Source organism: Pan paniscus, chromosome 14 (genome assembly GCF_029289425.2).
Source record: "Pan paniscus chromosome 14, NHGRI_mPanPan1-v2.0_pri, whole genome shotgun sequence".
In the NCBI taxonomy this organism is placed as follows: domain Eukaryota; kingdom Metazoa; phylum Chordata; class Mammalia; order Primates; family Hominidae; genus Pan; species Pan paniscus.
In genome coordinates this window covers 19,304,188-19,326,053 of record NC_073263.2, presented here as the reverse complement: position 1 = coordinate 19,326,053, position 21,866 = coordinate 19,304,188, and the positions used below count along the sequence as shown (strand labels likewise).

The following is a 21,866-nucleotide window of genomic DNA, read 5'->3' as shown; positions in this document are numbered from 1 at the left end:
TCATACATTTTTGAAGTAGGATTTTAAAACCTAGTTAATTCAAATGAAGAGGGTATGTGGAGAAGTGTACTTTGAAGATTTTGTGAAACAAGTTTCCTCTTAGCAGATTCTCAGCATACCAGTATGAGATGAAATAATGTAATTGTTTTTGTATCGGTATGTTTGGACATGCTTCTGGCTGCTGGATGAAGGTGCTAGAAAACTGTCCTGTCTTTACTTACCCTCATGGTGAATATGAATAGAATGATAGTTTGGTGGATTAAAATGATGGCCTGACTTTCTCTTTGGTGTAAGCTTGTTTTGCTTTTCTAGCTTGAAGATAAAAGATTTGATAAGTGTATTTCCCAAGACCATAAGTATATATATTAAAACATTTTCTTTGTAGCGTCAGATATGTGTGTGTGTGCGTATGTGTGTGTGTGTGCGTGTGTGTGTGATAAAGGCCTACTCAAAATTATGCAGCACAATAAAAAATTAAATTGGTTCATAATGAGAGCATCTATTTGCTGTATTGACAGTTGTTTGTTCCAAAAAATTGTGACTGTACCAGTGCAAAGAAACAGTCACCTGATTTCAGGCCTTTAATATCCCAGAAAGTAGATTCTATAACATTGACTTTGATGTGTGTATGTTAAGAATATCTATATGTAGGAAATAAGTATAGAGATTTGTTTCTTAATTGTAATCCGGATATCACCTGGGGACTCTCTGACTCTGCTTCCCAAAAACTACCCTAAAATAGAATTTGGTATCTTCTCAGTTTTCCACATTAATCAGCCATTTTGAGATTTTTGTGAACATAAATGGGTTTGGTTTGGAGAAGGTGCAATCAGTGTTATCTTTTAACATTGCACCAACCACACCCCTCCCCCATTTCTTCTGTTCAGAGTCAGATTCCTTGCTCCATGGAGGCCCAGGTCTACGACACTAGGCTGCTTCTACCCCATGGTGGCTTATTAACCTATTTTCCAACTGAGGAATTCTCAGGCAGCCTAATGAGAGTAAGACTTTTTTTTTATCTCTTCTAAAAAAAAATATGTTGATACCAGACTTTTTCACAGTTTTTCCTGTTATGTATTACTAAGTGTCTTCAGTCAAGAAATGATTATTTTTAACTCCTGTGACACCAAAATGAGTTACATCTCTACAAAAATCAGTGTTTAACTTTTATTCTTGGTACATGAATACAGAAAAAAAAATGATAAAAATTTAAAAAGGGACCTGCCTTGAGTTTTTACGTTGTGTCATCTTATACATTACTGAAGTCTTCTGATTGGAATGTGGTTCCCTCCCCCACCAGCATGCATATTTAACGGCTCTAGCATTACCTTACTGGGCAGCCATAGAACTTTATATTTGATCTGTTGTTAATATGTAGATTTATGCATGATGATTAATTGGGAAAAATAAGACTACTTCTTTTGTTTCTTGGCTGTGTATTGTGCTACATTGCCCTTTATCTGAAGCCATTAAATTTTTTTTAAAAATTAGTGGAAGATGGGCAGTTTGTGGAAGATAACATGCTCCAAGTTTTAGGGCTGGGAAGTACAATGTAGAAAAGTGTGTTTACATTCTTAGATTCTGCTTTGCAATAGAATGTACTTAACTTATGTTCTGCTGTTTGTGCTACAGGCCTTAAAGTCAACTAAAGTCTAGGGGTTCATGTCATGAACTTTTTGACATATGAATGGATGAAATATTCCCTAGGTTGGCTGAAAATATAGATCTCATAGTTTGAATTATTTTGGAATTACTTGAATGATATAGAAGACTAACCTATCACAGCCAGTTTCTATTTCTTTTCTGTAGCTCATAAACACAGCATAGATACACATGTTAAATAATTTAGCAGTGCTTGAAACCCTCTTCGTTACATACTGACTTCCTACAGTTTGCTATGTAGACTGTAGTTTCTTGCAGTTTGAAGTGTGAACACAGTGGACCCATCCTTTGCCCTGATAGCATTTGTGTAATAGAGTGACAAATAATATCTTACCATGTAGCGATAAAGGCAGTAGAGAAAATGACAGCTACTCTTTTAGTTAAGGGGCCTAGAAAATAGCTATCTTAGGAGACAAAGGGGAAAGAAAATGATTTTTATTTAGTTTGTGCTCATTGAATTGAGTTGTGCTGAAGTAAGTGGCCGCAGTTCTGCCTGAAGCTGAACCATCCTAGTAGTAGTGGCATTTGACTGTTGAGTCCTTGGAATGGGACTAGTGAGATGAGGAACTAAAGTTTTTATTGTAATTGACTTAAATTCAGTTATTGATAGAATATTAAGCATACTTGGAATGACTTGATTATATTAATCTACTTTTGTATCATTGATTTTATGTAATCTAAATACAGATAAGTATTTTTGAGGAAAATTTTGCATCTGAATTAGATTTGCAGACTTACGAAGAAAAGAATGTAAAATTTCTCAACTTTTAAATGAGGCATATGCCGAAGTGATAATATTTTGACTACATTGGGTTCAATAAAATATATATAATTAAGCTAATTTCACCTGTTGCTTTTTTCCCTCCTTTAATGTGGCTTCTAGGAAGTTTAATATTTCACATGTGGTTTGAAATATTTTTCTTGGCCCTGATCTTAGAAGAATAATTTAGTCACATTTTAATTTTTTCCTTTCAATGATTGTAATCTCTGAATCCCATTACATAGGCTATAATTATGTAATTTATTGTTACCTTTTAAAATGAATAAGGTTGAAATTTAAAGTTTTAGTGTGTGTGTGTGTATATATATATATATATATATATATATATATATATATATATGGTTTTTTTTTTTTTTTTTTTTGAGATGGAGTCTCGCTCTGTCACCCAGGCTGGAGTGCAGTGGTGCGATCTCGGCTCACTTGCAGGCTCTGCCTCCCGGGTTCACGCCATTCTCCTGCCTCAGCCTCCCAAGTAGCTGGGACTACAGGCGCCCACCACCACGCCCGGCTAATTTTTTGTATTTTTAGTAGAGATGGGGTTTCACCGTGTTAGCCAGCATGGTCTCGATCTCCTGACCTCGTGATCCGCCCATCTCGGCCTCCCAAAGTTCTGGGATTACAGGCGTGAGCCACCGCGCCTGGCCAAGTTTAAGTATATAGTCATAGTTAAGTGTCAGTGTGAGATTAATTTCCTGAGCTTAATTACTTGGTGTTTGCTGTCCTGCAGGGAAGGAGTTGGAGCACCAAGTTCTGAGGAAAGAAATCGTACACATCAAGTTTTACACCCCTTTCACTTTGTTACTTTCCTTTTGTGTTTGCTATCACCTTGATACTATCCATAACATTTTTAAGCATATGTTTTAAGTCCTGAAAAGGTTTGGTCGTACATACAAGATTTCTCTTAAAACATTTGTGTGAGGTTATCTTGTTTATTTATTTATTTATTTTATTCCTTCTAGAATATCCGTCATTTAGTAATTCATCTTAATTTCCTAGCAAGTCCTTGTTAGATATTTGCTTGGTGAATGAATGACACCAACTGTAGAACAGACACAGTGTTTACAAATGAGGATACCAAAATGAACAAAATATGGTCCTTTTGTAGTTTAATGGGTATATGTAGAGTTGTAAGGAAACTGACCAAGTTGTTGTAATAAAGGGCATAGAAAGTTCTTTGAAAACCCAGACGCAAATAGTTCATTTACTTTGCGGAGACTGGGAAGATATCCCTAAGATGATAGCGTTTGAGCAGGTCCTGAAGGTGAGTAGATACTTGATAGTTGTAGGCTTTTTGCACGAGAGGGTAAGGAGCATTGTGGGGTGGCAACATGATGTGGTCACAGGCCTGGTGAGGCACTAAGCCGTCTAAGGGGAGGACGCTAAGACTGGTTGGTAGCAGAGAAGAGAAGTAAAGTTGAGATAAGATTATAATTGATCACTGTTAAGGAGTTTAGACCTTTATTTACCTTTTAGGTGACTGCGAGTAAGGATAAGCCCCATTATTACAACTTAAAATAATTATGTTAAATGTAAGAGTGACTGGACTGGAAACAATGTTCTGGAGCAGAGAGACCACATAGATCAGGGATCCAGCCCCAGCCTCCCTACATTGAATTTGAAAGGATCTTTAGTGTCAGGATTGTTCAGATTCCAAATAAGAGTAATTCAGAGATATAGTGAATTCAGCTGTTTCTAATGTATTGGGAGGGCGGAGGAGGGAGATGCAAAGTGTCCTAGGGGTTTCTGGTTTGAATGATGGGTTGAGGATACTATGAACAGAGACGCCAAAGGTAAGTGTGTTCAGGGTCGACGGTGAGGTGATTGATGTAGCTGCTAGAGGGAGAGGAGGGCATAATCCATTTGATTTTTGAATGTTTTGGTTTTGAGTGCTTTTAGGTGGTTGGTTGGGATTTTTAAAACTTTGGAAAATCCGCCTGGTAAATATATTATCTCACAGGACCTACCATCTGTCACCAAAGATGACTATGATACATTCCTAACTCGTCCTGTTTTTACTTTTGCTCTTGGAACTTATTCTCCACAAAATGCATCATTCTAAAACAAGACTTGGCCGGGCGGGCGCAGTGACATGCTGTAATCTGAGCACTTTGGGAGGTCAAGGTGGGTGGATCACTTGAGCTCACAAGTTGAGACTAGCCTGGGCAAGATGGCAAAACCCCATCTCTACTAAAAGAGTAGCCGGGCATGGTGACGCAAACCTGTGGTTCCAGCTACTCGGGAGGCTGAGGCAGGAGAATTGCTTGAACCTGGGAGGCGGAGGTTGCAGCGAGCTGAGATCACACCACTGCACTCCAGCCTGGGCAATAGAGTGAGACTTTGTCTCAAAAATAAATAAATACACATAACATGACTCAGATTCTGCTTCCTTTTCTTTTCCAAACAGTAGTTTCCCATCTGAATTAAATCACAACTACATGGTAGACCACAGAACTTTATCTGATTTGGTCCGCCTTTCCAACCTCATCTACCTCCATCCCTCCCCGCTTGCTCACTAAACTCTAAGATGGTTCCTCCCTCTCCCAGATATTTTTGTAGGTCTCTCTTTTTTGAGATGGGGTCTCGCTCTCTCACTCAGTCTAGGGTACAGTGGTGCAGTCTCTGCTCACTGCAACATCCACCTGCCAGGTTCAGGTGATTGTCCTGCCTCAGCCTTCCGAGAAGCTGGAACTACAGGCACCTGCCACCATCCCCGGCTGATATTTGTATTTTTGTAGGGATGAGGTTTCACCATGTTGGCCAGGCTGGTCTTGAACTCCTGACCTCAAGTGATCCACCTACCTCGGCCTCCCAAAGTGCTGGGATTACAGGCAATGACTCACCACGCCCGGCCTTTGTAAATCTCTTATAAGTGCCTTTTTCAGAACAGTTTCACATCAAGTCTTTTCATTCATGTCAATTGTATCAGTATATTTATTTGCTCGTTGTGCCTACTTTGTCTTTTTTTGAGACAAGGTCTCACTCTGTCACTCAGGCTGGAGTGCAGTGGTGTAATCATAGCTCACCGCAGCCTCAAACTCCTAGGCCCAAGTGATCATCCCACCTCAGTAGTAGGGACCACAGGTGCATGCCACCATGCCTAGCTACTTTTAAAAAAAAAAGTTATAGAAACAGGGTCTCACTGTGTTGCCCAGGCTCCCAGGCTGGTCTCAAACTCCTTGTCTCAAATGATCCTCCCGCCTTGGCCTCCCAAAGTGCTGGGATCACACGTGTGAGCCGCTGTGCCCAGCAATGCCTACTTTTTTCCCCCATCTTTATCAATGTTCACACAGTGTTTGACATTTGGTATTGAACTGATCCGAGAAAATTTTCAGGAGGAAAAATGGAGTCATGGTATGGATTTAGGAGTAGAGTTTTTAGTACCAATTAAAGTGTTTGGATGAGTATTGCAGATTGTTTATTCATTCAATAAATTTTTATTGAACATTTTTGTCTCAGTCTGTGCATATAATAGTGAAGAAAATAGACACTGTCCCTACCTTCTTTGAGTTTGAAGTCTAGTAAGTGGCAAAAGAAAAATTGGGAAAAGAAAGTGCATAAAGAAATTCTTAGACAACTCCATTACACTAAAGGGTCAGAGTAAGAATAGCCAGCAGGGAGGACGAGTAAATAGTCCAGCTCTTAATAGACATTGGTAGAATATGTACCCTGTCTAAAGAGGAAAGAGAAGAAAGTTGGGATGGATAGATAGGAGTTAAGATATCCTGCTGTGTGGGACCAGAGAGTGGAATGAGGTTGGCGGAATGGGAGAAGACTTGGTTCAACGATCAATATAAGATTTAGAACTAAAATCACGGTGTATGTTCTTTGTATTGATTGGCTATACCAAACACAATGGCGTTTGGTCTTGGTGGAACCCCAAGCAGTAAGAAGACCAGAGGACATGGAAATAAGTTTAAAACGCCTACCTGAGGTTTCTCCAGGAAAGTAGAGTTTTTCTAATTGAGTTTTAAATGAAGGCTACTGGTTTTATAAGTTTCTGTATTTGTTTTTCTCTCACACCTTTTCTTCCTTTGTTATACATTGAAGAGAAAACCAGAACCAACACAAATGGGAGAGGTTCACTGCTAGGAGCAACTCGTCAGGAGATGCTCAGAAGGGTCTTCTAGCAAAATGTAGCAACTAGAACTCATTGTTGATGTGATTAGCCATATATAGTTTCTGTAGGTGATCACTATATATACTTCTTCAGACATTGATGGTCCAGTTAATTCTTCCAGTAATTGAACTTTAAGATGACAGTGTGGCTAAGATTTGCAGGAGAAATAATTCAGTAAAAATTGTATGTGATGAAGGGGACTACCTAATCCTCTCAGGTTTTGATACATTGGATATATTGTACTGACATAGATTGAAAAACTCTTTTACAAATACTGGGAGGAGAAAAAGCATGTAATTAATAGTTTGAGACTTGGTCTTTCATGTTAACAGTCCCTGTTTATGAGTGGATAGTTACTCAGATACTCTGAGGAGTTCTTAAGAGTTACCAGTTTCCCTCTGCCCTATCCTTTTTTTCAGTTGCTTGCTTCTTTTATCATGGTCCTTGACCTCATATATATTACTGTTCAGTTGGATGGGTTATAGGAATTTAAAACATTACCTGTAAAATCGACATTGCTTTTTTGGATTGCTTTTACAAGTGGTGATTTCAAATGTTTTCTAAGAATAGACCAGATTAACATTTTTCTTAGTTATATGGTAGACATTACTCAGTTCCTGCATTTTGGTTTTAGTCTCCGTTTGTGAAATATGTCAGTTATATTCTTTTCAGCATCCTGGGCTCTCTGTTTTATAGTAAGTACAAGTTAGGAAGAATGGGAATGCCACCACGTCTGGGGACCTGACCTCTGCAAGAAGCATTGTTTTTTTCTTCTCTCCTTGACAAGAGATGATGAAAACTTGGGATTAAATGTATAATTCAGCATATGCAAAGGGTTTTTAAAATGTTCAAGTTGACATTATAATTTTGGTTAATAATCACATTATAGTAGTATATATAGTCTTAAGTACTTTTGGAGCATAAATAAATGGAATCAACTCTAGTTTGCCAAAACTCATTTTTTTCTATATAGCTAATCTATAGTATGAAATATGTATTTGATTACATAAAATTTTCATGTGTGTTTTCCCAGTGTTCAGTGTCTTTGCCATTTCCTTAATTTTGCATACTCGTTATCATCCTGTTTTTATTTTGCTTTTGTCTTCACTCTAGGCTTCCCTCTGGAGGCCTGCCTTTTCCTGCTCCAGTCTGAACTGGCTGCTGTCTAGAGCAGCCGGAGCAGAACTGTACCCTTCAGACCTCAGTGCTTCTCTGGGTTGGATGTGCTCTTGGCTGGATTATCATTAAATGAACACCTGACAGCTCATGTCGACAGTTGACTATAAGCTTTCTGTTTGTCCTTTAATAGTTATTTTCCTTTGGCTAGTGCACACACTGACACATAAAATAGCCTGGGTGCTAGTGTAGGAATACTACAATGAGTTTCCTGTTTTTTTTTTTTTTAAGAGTTTATCGCACCATTAAAAGTAACTTATGTATTAAAATGCTAATTTAATGTGAATGTGTCTTTGATGCCATATAAACTAATAAGCGAACACTGTATTTGGTCAACAAAATGAATGGTTTCTAAACAATCTATAGGGTCCATAAATTAATTGCAAGAGATTATGTCATTGTTATATTTGTGAAGGGCCTAGATTGCTTGAGCTGAGTTAGTAGACGCTCGAGTCATAGATTAGGAATAATTGATTCTACAGTAGGTCTGGGTGGCATGGAATATAAGCTCCGTCCAGCAAGGATTTGCTCCATCGAAGATAAACGCAGCCAGCGTGGGGTAGATATGAGGTGCTCCTGTCTTCCAGCAACTCCAAACAACTGATACATGTTAGAAGACAGCACATTAATTATGAAACAATGCATAAAAGATCTTAAGGGAGAAAGAAAGGATGACAAACATCAATAATGGTAGTAGCACCTTTTAGCAGTCAACTTGGACTTTTCTTACATATGCATGAATTGAGAGGCAGATGGAAGGAAAAATTCAAGAATACACAATACAAAATAAGTGTTGGAATCTTGTTCTCAATAAAGCATACATCTTGTTATGATCAGTTTTTGGAGCATCGTGTGACAGGAGGTTATCTAGTATCCCATTAGCTGTAAGAATCACCTGCTATGTGTACAGTTCAGTAGTAGTGCTAGATATACTTTGGTACCTTGACGGATTACACATGAAACCTGTTGCCCAACATAAGTGTGTTACAGGGAGTTCGGCAAAGAGAAATGCATATAAGATACAATAGTTGGGAAGGATTTTCATAGAATGCTCTTGTTTGGAGGTGGGAGCATTAGACGACCATTCAGAACAAAGGGGGAAGTAGTATCTGTCTTAGTGAGTGTGTCCAGAGATTTGGGGAGGTAGAAATACCTAGGTATCAACTTCAAATGAGCTATATCTGTTTTGGGGAGTAGATACGATCAGAGTGGGCCCACCGTGAGCAAAGGCTGACAGTTGATAATGTGTAGAAAGCTGGTAGGAACCCAAAACAAGACTGGAAAACAAATCTAAAATCTTATTCTGTGATAAAGACCCATTGAAAAAATCTCCAAAAATCATTAGGAGATTTTTGGCAAGAGAATGACAGTAGTCAGATTGCAGTCACTATATACCTAGTGATTGGCAGTGGGATGCATTTGAATGGCCTTAACTGCAGGAAGTGAGAGCAGTTGATATGTGGGATAGTGGGATGGAGAAGAAGGGCAGAAATCAAGACGTGGATTGGTTATGATATGGTCACGACTGGGTGGTTAACTTAATATAGGGGATTTATGTGGAAGAAAGAAGGCAAGGGTGACAGGTTTTAAAAAACCAAATGATAGGTATTTTGGTGCTGCTAAAAAGAGGAGAAAGGGCAGATGGAAGGGTTGGGGCCCTGTGCCATCTAGAAAGTGGGTTCAGCACAGGAAATCCTGATGCTCGGGGAAAAGATCTTGGCTAGAGAATTGTCAGTAAAGTAAGCAACAATTGACAAATGAAAAATATGAGACACAAAAGTTTGCCAGTGTCAAATGTGTATAGGTTAGGGGGCTGAGATACCCTCTGTACATCCACAGAGTGATTTGGGTGTCCCCTGCAGGGCTTGGTGAGTTTGAGTCTTGTACTGGAATACGTGGAAACCATTGAAGCTCCATAGAACACTGCAGTTGCATTGATGAGTTACAGAAATGCACATCCCAAAGAAATGAACATATACTAAAGATGGCTTTATTTTTTAATATTAATTTTAATTTTTTGAGATGGAGTCTTACTCTGTTGCCCAGGCTGGAGTGCAGTGGCGCGATTTCAGCTCACCACAACCTCCGCCTCCCGGATTCAAGTGATTCTCCTGTCTCAGTTTCCTGAGTAGCTGGATTACAGGCATGCATCACTATGCCCAGCTAATTTTTTATTTTTATTTTTAGTAGAGATGGGGTTTCACCATGTTAGCCAGGCTGGTCTCGAACTCCCGACCTCAGATGATCCGCCCACCTTGGCCTCCCAAAGTGCAGGGATTACAGGCATGAGCCACCGCGCCCACCCCTAAAGATGGCTATATTCATACTTGGTCAGTGGCCAACATGAGGAAATACGGAAACCCTAAGTGGACTAACCCCATTCTCTTATTCCTCAAACTTAAAAGTTACCTAAATAGGCCCTTCATTATAGCCATCATTCAGATCCTCCTTGAGATCTAGAAATAATCTTTATTACACTGTTGCACTTTAGAAAGAATACCTAATAAAAATCAACAGCCTTCAAATACTATTTATACATAAACTATATTTTTGAAATTTTTGAACAATAATGTGCACCTGGTACACAGAAATCAAGATACAAAGTGATGCAGAGTGATAGTAAATTTCTCAGTATCATCTAACAGCCATCCAACTTCTCTATCCAGGGGCAGCCACTGTTACTAATTTCTGGCGTATCCTTCCAGAAGTTTCTGTATTCATAGATGTATTTGTATATATTCTTAATACATCTGCATTTCTCAATTTTTTTTCGTGATCACTTCCTCCACAGAAGGCCTTTTAGACCTTTTTTTCCTAATTGACCCCCTGCTACTGAAATGTTGACAACCTGGATAACTGTGGATGGTTGTAAGTCTATCTGTTAAATCTGTGCTGCATACATAGAAAGAGTACGATTTTTGTCCTCTCCCTCCCCCAAGTAATTTTCTCCCCCTTGGGACAGAGATTGCTCTGTTGAGAATGCAAGATGTGGAGCAATGGCGTGGTCAATAGTTGGGAATTTTTTTTCCCTGAATAAAATGGGAATTCAGCGGAGAGACTTTGCCTGGGTCATGATAGGATGTAGCTTATTTTTTAGAAAGGAATTACGTTAGCTACTTAATAGAGAATTAGGGGAGGAGAGCCAGAATCAAAGCACTTAGATCAGTCAGGAGAGTTGAGAGAGGTGATGGTGGCTTGGTCTGCAAAGATCACTGTTGGCAGATAAATATGTAAGAGGAGAGACAATAAGATGCATATAGCAGTAATGGCCAAAAATAAAGCATATCTATGTATATTAATGACAAAAGCTCTGGATACAATGCCTCTGAAAACGTGTAAAGGGAGGTTGTCTGTGGAACCCACAGCTGTAGTAAAGGAAACTTTGGGAAATGAGAAACTCAAGTCTGATTTTTAACCTTGAGGTCATTGTAAGTTTTTTTTGTTAGGGATTTGGGTATATAAATAGATGATCACAAAAGGAAACTAGAATGGTCAAAATTCCATATTTATTTCACCCTCTTATTCCAGTCTCCTCTTGATTGGAGAATCTGCTCATTGCCTGCTTGCTCTACTCTTGCTGCTGCACTAGTGGTGATTGTGCACTAGCATATGAACATCTGGAGTTGAATTTCAGTGCTCTTTCTGTCAGACTGAATTATTCTTACCTAATACACAATCTTCAGGCCTTCTGAGATGTTAAGGGAGACCTTCTTAAGTTGTGAATACCCTCATAGAGGTGCTTCCTGTGCTTTTGTTGAATTAGTGAACAGGCCATTTGTCTAAGATAAACAAGTTATTAGCAGAATCAAAATAGGATTTCTTTATACCACATAGTTTTTCCTGAAATAATCACTGCAAAATTATTGGGAGTGCTTTTAATGAGCCCTGATTATGACTGAAAATGGGAAATAGTATGTGTTCTAACAAAGGGACTGCCGGGAGTTCTGAGGTTCACATGGCACTTACGGATATGCTGTTAATGCCTTACCAAGGGCCAAAGGTTGGGCTGGGCTCTGATGCGGCGCAGTGCCATGCAGCTTTGCTGATGGGAAGCTTCTGCATTTACAAATGATGTGGAGGCAGGAAAAGTTTGAGATGGTAGATTTACAACTACATGTTACGGCTTTCCTTATACTTTGTTTTTCTGTTACCTATTAACCTGGTCTATATAGTCTAAATTTCTCAAACTTTGTGGCAACCAATAAATGAAGTTTTGTACGTTTACAAAATGTGACAGATATTTTTTAAATTTGCCTTCTGTTTTTAGACTTTAGTCTCTTTTTAGAAGATGTGTTGTCATTCTATGTTAAAGCAAACCATTAAAACATGTAATGGTCCTAATGTATTTTCATGTAAATACAGTTACTGGATACACTTCTAATTCAGAAGTAGTGTTCCCCAGTGAGGAGTTCATGCCAAATGGGGCAGCAGAAGAAAGCATCCTGACTGAGGTTGGTCATCAGACCTCATCACTGATTCGGCTTAGCACCTGTTTTCCCCCTGCATTTAAACAGATGATCAGCACATAACACTGCGGTGATATTTGAGTAATTACCCCCAATACAACATTTTGGTATTATTTAATGCACGTGAATATGTAATGGATTCTGCAAGAAATATTTTTCCTAATTTGATTTACATGTTATCTTCAAAATAAGTAACAGTAAGGTGCTATTTTTTAAATGGTTTTACGTGTGTGGTGTAAAATAAACTATTGAATATTATTTGACAATTTGTTTCCAGTGGCTTTTCATGATATATGAACATGATTGATACATTAAATAAGTAACAGTGGGATTCTTGGCTGTGGCAGTAATTTACTTGAAATATTGAACTTTTAAAGAAAATAGTGGAGGCTGTTCAGGTAAGTTCATAATAATTTCTTGAACTAAAAAATGCAATTTATTGTTACTGTAGTCCATCATGGTTTAAAAAACTTACCTTGATTATGCAGTGATCAATGGTAGTTTTTTTCTTGACTGTTTTTGTTTTGTTTTTTCTATTATGTTTGAGAAATTCATGTGATCACAAGAAGATAATTCTGGATTTTGTTTTCGAGATGCCTTTGTAGGGATTTGGGGACAAAATTAAGGTTGAAAATTTTCAGTGACATGTCTCACTTCCTAACGAGTGCTTGCCTCACTACAGTTGCCTTGCAGATAAAGCAGACAGATATTCTAAGATCCATTCCAAGCTTTTCTCTAGAATTTGGTATTTTTCAGGTCTGGGCACTTGAAATGGAGTTAAGTTTTCCTTTGAGGTCATTAATTATGTTTGATAAAGTCATCATATTGTACTTTATTCAACTATGACTCTTTGCTGAACTTCACATTTCTTTGATAACTTACAGGAAACGTTACCATATAATCTTAAGAGGAAAAGATGGCATATATACATATATATTTTTTTCCTGAAAAAGTTAACATTCTAACTGGAATGTTTAATATTTCTTTAATATTTATCTAAACTTCAGTGTTATTTTTAATATTTATAAATGATTCCTATATCTGAACATGGCCTTATTTTAGGTATTTATTTCTCAACGTTGAGTTGCTACATGAACTTACAAATAATTTTCCCTTCTTTAAGAAAATGTAAAATTTTGCTTTTTAAAATTTAGGGTTAGCCTGTCAGTTATTCAAACGTTTTGGATTTTGTTCAGTTTGACTGTTTTCATAAACGTAAGGTCTTATGAGCTCCTTTGTAGTCAGTCCATCCTACGTCAGAGGATGTCACTGTTGTATATTGATCACTGTTGATAAATCTGTTTTTGAATTTCATAGAAATGGAATGGTACAATATGTACTCTTTTTTCTCTCCGGCTTCTTCCACTTCACATAATGTTTTTGAAATTCATCTGTGTTGCTGCATTTATCAGTACGTGGTTCTCATTCTGCTCAATGACATATCTTTAAATGAATATGTCACATTTTGTCTGTCTAGTTTTCTGTTGATATGCTCTTGGGGCAGTTTTTATTTTTGGGGCTATTGTGAATAAAGCTACTATGAACACTCTTGTACAAGTCATTATGCATTCATTCCTCTTGGGGAAAATTCCTAGGATCAGTATTGCTAAGTATAGAGTAGCTTATGTTTCTTAGAAACTCTTAGAGTATAGGGCAGTTTCTTTCTTTCTTTCTTTTTCTTTTTTTCTTTTGAGACAGGATCTCACTCTGTCACCCAGGCTGGAGTATAGTAGTGCGATCATAGCTCACTGCAGCCTTGAGCTTCTGGGCATAAACCATCCTCCAGTCTCAGCCTCCCGAGTAGCTGGGAATACAGGCATGTGCCACTGCATCTGGCTAATTTATTTATTTTTTTTAGTGAGAGACAGGGTCTCTCACTATGTTACCCAGGTTGGTCTTGAACTCCTGGGCTCAAGTGATTCTCCCACCTCGGCCTTCCAGAATGCTGGGATTATACCTGTGAGCCATACTGTCAGTCTAGGGCAGGTTCTATTAATATGTTTCTTAGAAACTGCCAAGTAATTTTCTAAAGTGCCTGTCCTGTTTTCTTTTCCCATGAACAACGTATAAGATTTCCGTTCCTCCGCATCCTTGACAACACTCCATACTGTCAGTCATGTTAATTTTAGCCATTTTAGTGAATATATCTCATTTTGGTTTTAATTTGCTTTTCCTCATAACTTTTTTTAGTGAGCCTGACATTGTGAACATTTTCCGATAACTTCTGATGTTGAGTACCCTTTATATACTGCTTTTTTTTTTTTTTTGCCATTCAGCCACCTGCTTTGTAAAGTACTCCTGCTTTTTCTTTGATCACCGTACACCCATATTGCTATTTAACTAGCTTTTGTGGTTTCATTGCCATTTGATGTTAAAACTCATTGACCTATGTATAATCTGTGAATGTAAAAATGAGTTTAAACATAGATAGCTTTATTAGAATTCTGAAAAGCCAGATGATATTGGGAATCCAGAATTGAATGTTCATATTACAGATTTTTGCTTCTTACAAAATATCAGCTGAAAGATACAACTTTTTTATTAAAACATCATCTAGTTGTCCAATTAACTGAAATTATATTTTAATATGTTAAATAATTTGTTCATCTATTGAGGTTATATTACATCAAAATTAGTTTGACCTTGTGGATCTGTTGTCAAGTTCTTTCATGTTTGTTGCTTTCATAGTTATTTTCTCAAGTTTTCTTGGAAAATGTTGGCTTTTGAATTTTTTGCCTTATTCTTTTGCTATAATCATTCACTGAGTCTTCACTATTTCTTTATACTGTCTGTTGAAAATACATTCTTTGTTGCTTAAAGAGAATCTTACAGTTAACAGTAGAATAGAGCAGCTTTGGTGAAAGGTAATCCTGTGTATTTTGACAGCTATGAATTGCTTGTAATAGCATTTAGTTTCTTTATTGCTGTAGCAGCCAGTGTTGTGGTCTGTGCCTTTGTCATGAAGGCAAAGGATCATATTCAGTTGTAAACACTCCTCGGTATAAGATTTCTCTGGTGGTTATGTTAGATAACATGGAAATCCCTACCCCACCAAAATCTGCAGACTTCAGAGCATACCTTTCTCCGAAAGGAAACCCTGCTGTTGAACAGTGAACATGCTGGTTAAAAGAATGCTGGTCCCTGTGGCTCAGCACAACAGGTGTCTGCCTCACAGGAAATCCTTGCCTTTTAGGCATCTTTCAACATATGCCATTGTTAAAATCCTGTTTCTTTAAGTTTTACAATTCGTATGTTGTAATTTGAACAGCTCAGCTTCCATGCTCATTAGATCATATATTATGTGTATTTTATACATTCATTCCTTAGGACTTACTTCTATTATATATAATTTATATATTACATAATATATAACATGTAATACATGAATAATAGTAGATCTTGTGTCTTCAGGGAAAAGAGTATCTTCTTTTACTCAAAGGCTGGGAGAATGTTACATCCATTATCACATAGTTTACCATTCTCAAAAGAATGGGGCTTCTGTATTTAAAAATATCTTTACATTTTATTTTATTCTTTTTTAGAGATAGAGTGTCACTCTGTCACCCAGGCTGGAGTGCAGTGGCATGATCATAGCTCACTGCAGCCTTGAGCTCCTGGGCTCAAGTGATTCTCCCATCTCAGCCTCCCAAGTAGCCAGGACGACCTGTGTGTGCCACCGCACTTAGCTAATTTTTACATTTTTTGTAGAGTCATCTTGCTATGTTGCCCACGCTGGTCTCAAACTCTTGACCTCAAGCAGTCCTCCTGTGTCGGCTTCCCAAAGTGCTGGGATTACAGGCATGAGCCACCGTGCCCGGCCTTGTATTTTAATGTTTTATTCTTTAAGTCATAGAAAAGTATGTGTGGTATTGACTGTTTACATTTCTGACTATGTGAAAAATGTCTCTATTCAATCTTAGGGGGTGGTTAGAGGGGCCTTTTTCACTCACTTTTGTTTAAATGTTTTGGCATGAGGATAAAATCCCCCGTTAATGTGTGTGTAGTTCTTAGTGACCCAATTTTATTCTGAAATTAAAGACAGACCACCTGTGTTCAAGATGGTGTCATATAGTGTTACAGTTATACTTTTAGGATTTCACTTAAGGGAGACCTTTTCTTTTAATTTGATTATTGTTTTTTTTTTTCATATTAGGCAGTATCACTTTGATGGAGATGCTGTTCTTCAGAATGAGGAAATATTAAGTGCTGTCTTTGTCTTAGCTTTCTAGGACTTCGCGTATTTTGAAATCCATATTATGAGTATCATTGAATAGATGTGTAGTAGCTCATTGTGATGGTTTTATTAGGGTTGATTACAATGCAATGTAAAATCAGCCTTGTCACTTTTTTTGTAAGACCAGTTTAAACAGAACTCTAGTAATTTTTCAAATATTGAATAGAAGTAATAAGAAAAAATGACCCTTTTAAAAATTAAATATTGGGCCGGGCGTGGTGGCTCACACCTATAATCCCAGCACTTTGGGAGGCTGAGGCTGGTGGATCACCTGGGGTCAGGAGTTCGAGAGCAGCCTGGCCAACATGGTGAAACCCTATCTCTACTAAAAATACAAAAATTAGCTGGGCGCGGTAGTGTGCGCCTGTAGTCCCGGCTACTTGGGCGGCTGAGGCAGGAGGATCATTTGAACCTGGGAGGTGAAGGTTGCAGTGAGCCGAGAACACCCCACTGTACTGTAGCCTGGGTGACAGAGTGAGAGTCCACCTCAATAAATAAATACATAAAAATTTAAAAATTGAAATTAAATATTGACAACTAAAACTTGGCTAAATTCTGGAAATTACTTTTGTAGGTTTTAGTAATGGTTTATAAATTGAGTATTCACATATTTGAGAAGCTGAGAATGCTTAAAGTTTTTAGTAATCCTGATGTTATTGAGAAGGATTAAGTGACACTGTTGTCCAGTTTGGTTTATGGTTCTGTTTATTTTTATTGTCAGCCTTTACTGTACCAAAGGCATAAACAGTTGTTCCTCCATTTCCTGGGAGGTTGCTTCTGCCCCCATGAATATCAAAATCTGCAGATCCTGAAGTTCCTGATATAAAATGCTGTAGTATTTCACATATCCCATGTACATCCTCCTGTATACTTTAAATTATATGTTGCTTATAATACCTCATACAGTGTAAATGCTATGGAGCTATATTGTTTAGGGAATAATGACAAGGAAAAAAGTCTATACATGTTCAGTATGGACACAACCACTCGGGGCCTAACTACATTTTCTTTTCTTTCTTTTTTTTTGAGAAAGGGTCTTGCTCTGTAGCCCAGGCTGGAGCACAGTGGTGTGATCTCAGCTCACTTCAACCTCCACATCGTGGGCTCAAACGATCCTTCTGCTTCAGCCTGCCAATTAGTTGGGACTACAGGCATGTACCACCACGTGTGGCTAATTTTTGTATTTTTTTGTAGAGACGGGACTTTGCCATGTTGTCTGGGAGGCTGCGACAGGAGGATTGCTTGAGCCTGGGAGGATGAGGCTGCAGTGATCTGTATTCACGCCACTGCACTCTAGCCTGGGTGACAAAGCGAGACCCTCTCTCAAAACAAAAACAAAAACTCCAAAGATTTGATTATAGGGACCCCATGGGTCCTCTTGGGTTACTGGGGTGCATTAGGGTATCTGTGGATCCCCTTTACTTGCAGGCACAGTCTTGTCTACAGTTTCTGCATACATATTTCACATATACTTTTTGGGGGGACAGTTTTGGGCTTCATCCAATTCTCAGGCAAATTGGGTCCCAAATGGGTTTTAACAACACTGATCTAGGGTAATGATTTCCAATATTTTTGGATCATGGACCCCCAACAGTTGAAAATTGAGCACACAGCTGTATGTTTATGTGTCCCAAAATGCAATTGTGTATGACTGTATGAATATTTCAGGCATAGTATAAAACATATATAAGGATAACTGTACACATAAACCTGTCCTCTATTGAAATGTTTTGGGTATGTGCTCTTTGAAGAACATTGATCAAGGTCTTACTAGGGTAAGAGTCTTTTTCTGATGGAGCACGACACACACATTGGTATTCCCTGCCTTGGTACAAGTGGAATACGGTTTTGCAGACACAGTGGGAGTGAGGATCCTTTGTGGGATTTTGCAATACAAGGTTTCAAGCTGTGTTGTGCTGAGGTATCAACAATCTGTACAAGAGGGCCTGTGGAAATAAGGAGGGACTTAGCCAATTAAATTCTTAATAAATTATCAGCAGATCTGAAAATTATTTGGTATTTAGGACTTAATACTGTTTACTGTAGAAGATAAAATGAAGCTGATTTTAATTCAGTTGATGTTCTTTGAGGAAATGGAGAGTATTTTGAATTAAAAAGAAAATCCTTACTGAATGGAAATAATCAGCACGCAGCACTACATGGTATCGAAACCTCAATTACTGTTATGAATTTACTAAATGAGTTAACTCTGATTTTTCTCATTGTTTATTGAAATCAGTTCTTAAAAAGGCTGAATCTGATTTCATTGTATTTCTAGGGTGATAAAAGAAAATGTGGCTGAAGTTACCCAAAGTTCAGCTTGCAGTGTAATTCAGAAGAGTTAAGACCAGAAGTACTGGAATCATACTTCCTTTCAGGTCAGTCCGTATCTGCTCATTATTTTCTAACAGATCCTTGAGTATTCGTTTCTTCCTAGTTTTTTCTAGTCAATTCTTCCCGATTCTGATTCTGTGGACTGTAATGAAGATATGTAATGGTCCCAGTGTTTTGAGTCAGTAGAATATTTATGAACAGTTTATAGCTGAAGCTGAAGCCTCTATAGCTTGGCCTGTCTTCGTAGGAAACCCTGGCATCATATCTCAGCAAGGCTAGAGGGGACTGTCAGCTTCGCCTTGCCCTCCTCTTTCCTCACTGGTGTAATGCGTATATTGATTTGTCTTCAGGTAAAACTGGACTAAGAGGGGAAATGACTAAGAGGGGAAATGACATAGAGGTCTTGGAGTGAGGAGAGAGAAAAAAAGGTCTTTGTAAAAAAATTTCCTGTTGATTTTTAATGACCTCCAAACCTAGAATTTTAAACTTGTGTTCCTTTGGAAAATATGTAATCTCTTTTTTTTTTTTTTGAGACGGAGTCTTGCTCTGTCGCCCAGGCTGGAGTGCAGTGGCACGATCTTGGCTCACTGCAAGCTCTGCCTCCCGGGTTCATGCCATTCTCCTGCCTCAGCCTCCCAAGTAGCTGGGACCACAGGCGCCTGCCACCATGCCTGGCTAATTTTTGTATTTTTAGTAGAGACAGGGTTTCACTGTGTTAGCCAGGATGGTCTCGATCTCCTGACTTTGTGATCCACCCGCCTCGGCCTCCCAAAGTGCTGGGATTAGAGGCGTGAGCCACTGCGCCCGGCCAGAAAATATGTAATCTTAAAAATGGATCCATTCCTACTCCTCTGCTTTTTACTTTTTCGGAGAGGGGTCACAATTTTTCGGTTCTTTTGTTATGTCACTCTTAAAATATTATTGAAACATTAATGGAGTCTTTATGACAAAACTCCCATGGGTACATTGTCATCCTAATAGATCCAGAAATTATTAAGTGTATGTCTTTTCTAGCTTTTGTCTGGTGATACTAAACATTATTGTGTCTTATTCTTGCTGCTACAAGTGGTTCTGGGGACTAGGAGTGACAGTGTTGCCTGAGAGCTTCTTGGAAATGAAGTGTCTCCCACACAGGACACAGAGTCCTGCAAGTCAAAAAGTCCGTTTTAACTGTGAAGATTAGGTCCTGTGTACTAATGAAGACGTTTCTTTCTAGGATTTGTGTGCACTTGGTTTGAGATGCACTGATGTATTCTGTAGTTTTGAGAAATTATACCTTTTCAAAGTATCTGACACCTCATGCAGCACAAAAATGTGACAGCTGTTTTGCATACTGTACCCAGCTCTAGAAAGTTAAATCTCAGGCTTTGGTTCTCAGGCCTAGACCAGCAGCATCGCCATCTGGGAGCTTCAGAATGCACATTCTCAAGCCACACCCTCAGTCTATGCAACAGAAATTTTGAGGATGGAAACTAGAGAATAATTTTCTAGTCTATGGAGATTTTATTGAAATTAAACTTTTAAATTGCTGTATTATGTAGGTATCTGAAAATCCAAAGAACGAATCTCATATATGGGTAAGGAAATATATGGGAAAGGAAAAAAAATTGTGTACATAAGCTGTCTGTGGCATAGATCAAGCCTGTGGCATTCTGTGGCCTTCAGAGAGAGAAGGAGAGAGAGATTCTATAAGCTTATCAGGTAGATTTGTCATTGGAACTTTAGGATTTTAAAATTTTGGTTAAAATATGTGAATACTGTTACTTCAGTTAAAGTAACTCCTTTTATAGATTTTGCTTTCTAACAAAGTCAGTGAAAAGTAACCGAGGTTCACTCCAGAAACATGTAAAGAAAGTAAAATTATTAAAAGGCCAAATATTTAATTCTTGTGACATTGAATCTGCTTTTATTATAAAGAGTTAAGAAATTGCCATTTCCATGACAGTTTCCTCCATCAACAATCTTAATATTGAAGCTTGAATTTAGGTCTGCTGGTCAGTGATTCTAGTCTAGCAAATTACTTTAGGACTGAAAGCTCTTGTTTCTTTAGAAAAATATACTATGGAGATTAGATCCTGTTTACTAGTGAAGACTCTTGTCTCTTTTCCAGGTCAAAACATTTTGTGGGAAATATCCTGTTCGTGACCTAGGAGAAACAAGACAGAAAACAAATCTTACTTCATTTATGAATTTCTTACTCCATACAAGCAGTTTATGGATGTCTGGGCAATCATAGCACTTGCCATTTAAAAACATGCTACAGGGGCACATTTTCTGTGGTTAAAAATGATCTCCAGAATAAGTGTAAACTGCAGTTTTCCTTTGCATCGAGGGTTTTGGCTTTTTATTTGTAAATTAAATCAAGATGTTACCCACTCCTTGGTGTGGTGGTCTTGCTGGTTCGTGTTGGGAAGTAGTATGGCAGCAACGCACAAATTCAGAATAGCCAAGAAATCCCTCCTTTTCAACGCTCTGTGCCTGGGAACCATTAGAGCAGTTTTAAAAACCATCCCTCATAGCCCACAATTTTGGGTCAACTCTCAAAATTGGGAATAAGAAAACTGGCATTGTTGGGAGAAAAATCGTTCTTACTGAAGCATGAACTGGCTCAGGCAAGCAAATAGCGGGAGTCGGCACAGGAAGGTGTGCTGCGGGGATGCGTGGTGGCGTCACCTTCAAAACTAAAGTGGTGCCAGGCGGACAGATGAGTCCTTGATCTTGTTTCCTGATCTTGTTTCCATTTGACTGAATTCTGAACCTTCATTGTCTTCACAGTCTTGCCACTTTCCTAGTGAGGCTTTTCCGAACCTGGAAGGAGACGTCTAGAAATCCCAGCTTTGCTGTGTAAGGACCATTAGCTGCAAGTCAGTGGAAGTCTATAGAAAGCAGTGTGAATTCCATAGTGGTCTTGACTTAGCAAGGATTTGGGATAAGTCTAAAACTTCAGACTTAAAGCTTTGAAACATGTTAACTGCATGAAATAGTAAACATTTCAAACTTCTTTAGCCTTTGTCATTTTGTGACCCAGGTTTTTCATAGTCTATGTCTCCTGCTTTTCCTTGTTTTGCTAATCATCCTCCTTGAGCTCCACTGTTT

The 21,866-nt window shown here is 38.3% G+C and overlaps 1 protein-coding gene across 14 annotated transcripts in view; it reads left to right on the top strand.

The window, feature by feature from the left end:
* Nucleotides 1-21,772, top strand: part of PSPC1 (paraspeckle component 1) — a 106,577-nt gene extending 84,805 nt beyond the window's left edge. For 5 of the 14 annotated variants that reach the window (XR_010109659.1, XR_609667.3, XR_004665813.2 and 2 more), the window contains 2 exons: nucleotides 18,715-18,814; nucleotides 20,881-21,145. Coding sequence is in view for 4 of the 14 variants with exons in the window: in XM_055097134.2 (XP_054953109.1) it covers nucleotides 17,466-17,587; nucleotides 18,715-18,781 (189 nt within the window). In the remaining 10 variants the exon portion in view is untranslated. Of the gene's footprint in view, nucleotides 1-17,465; nucleotides 17,588-18,714; nucleotides 18,815-20,880; nucleotides 21,146-21,545 lie in introns of those variants that run through there. The other 9 variants (XR_609668.5, XR_008954733.2, XR_010109660.1 and 6 more) reach the window with 4 other exon arrangements.
* Nucleotides 21,773-21,866: the final 94 nt, after the last annotated feature.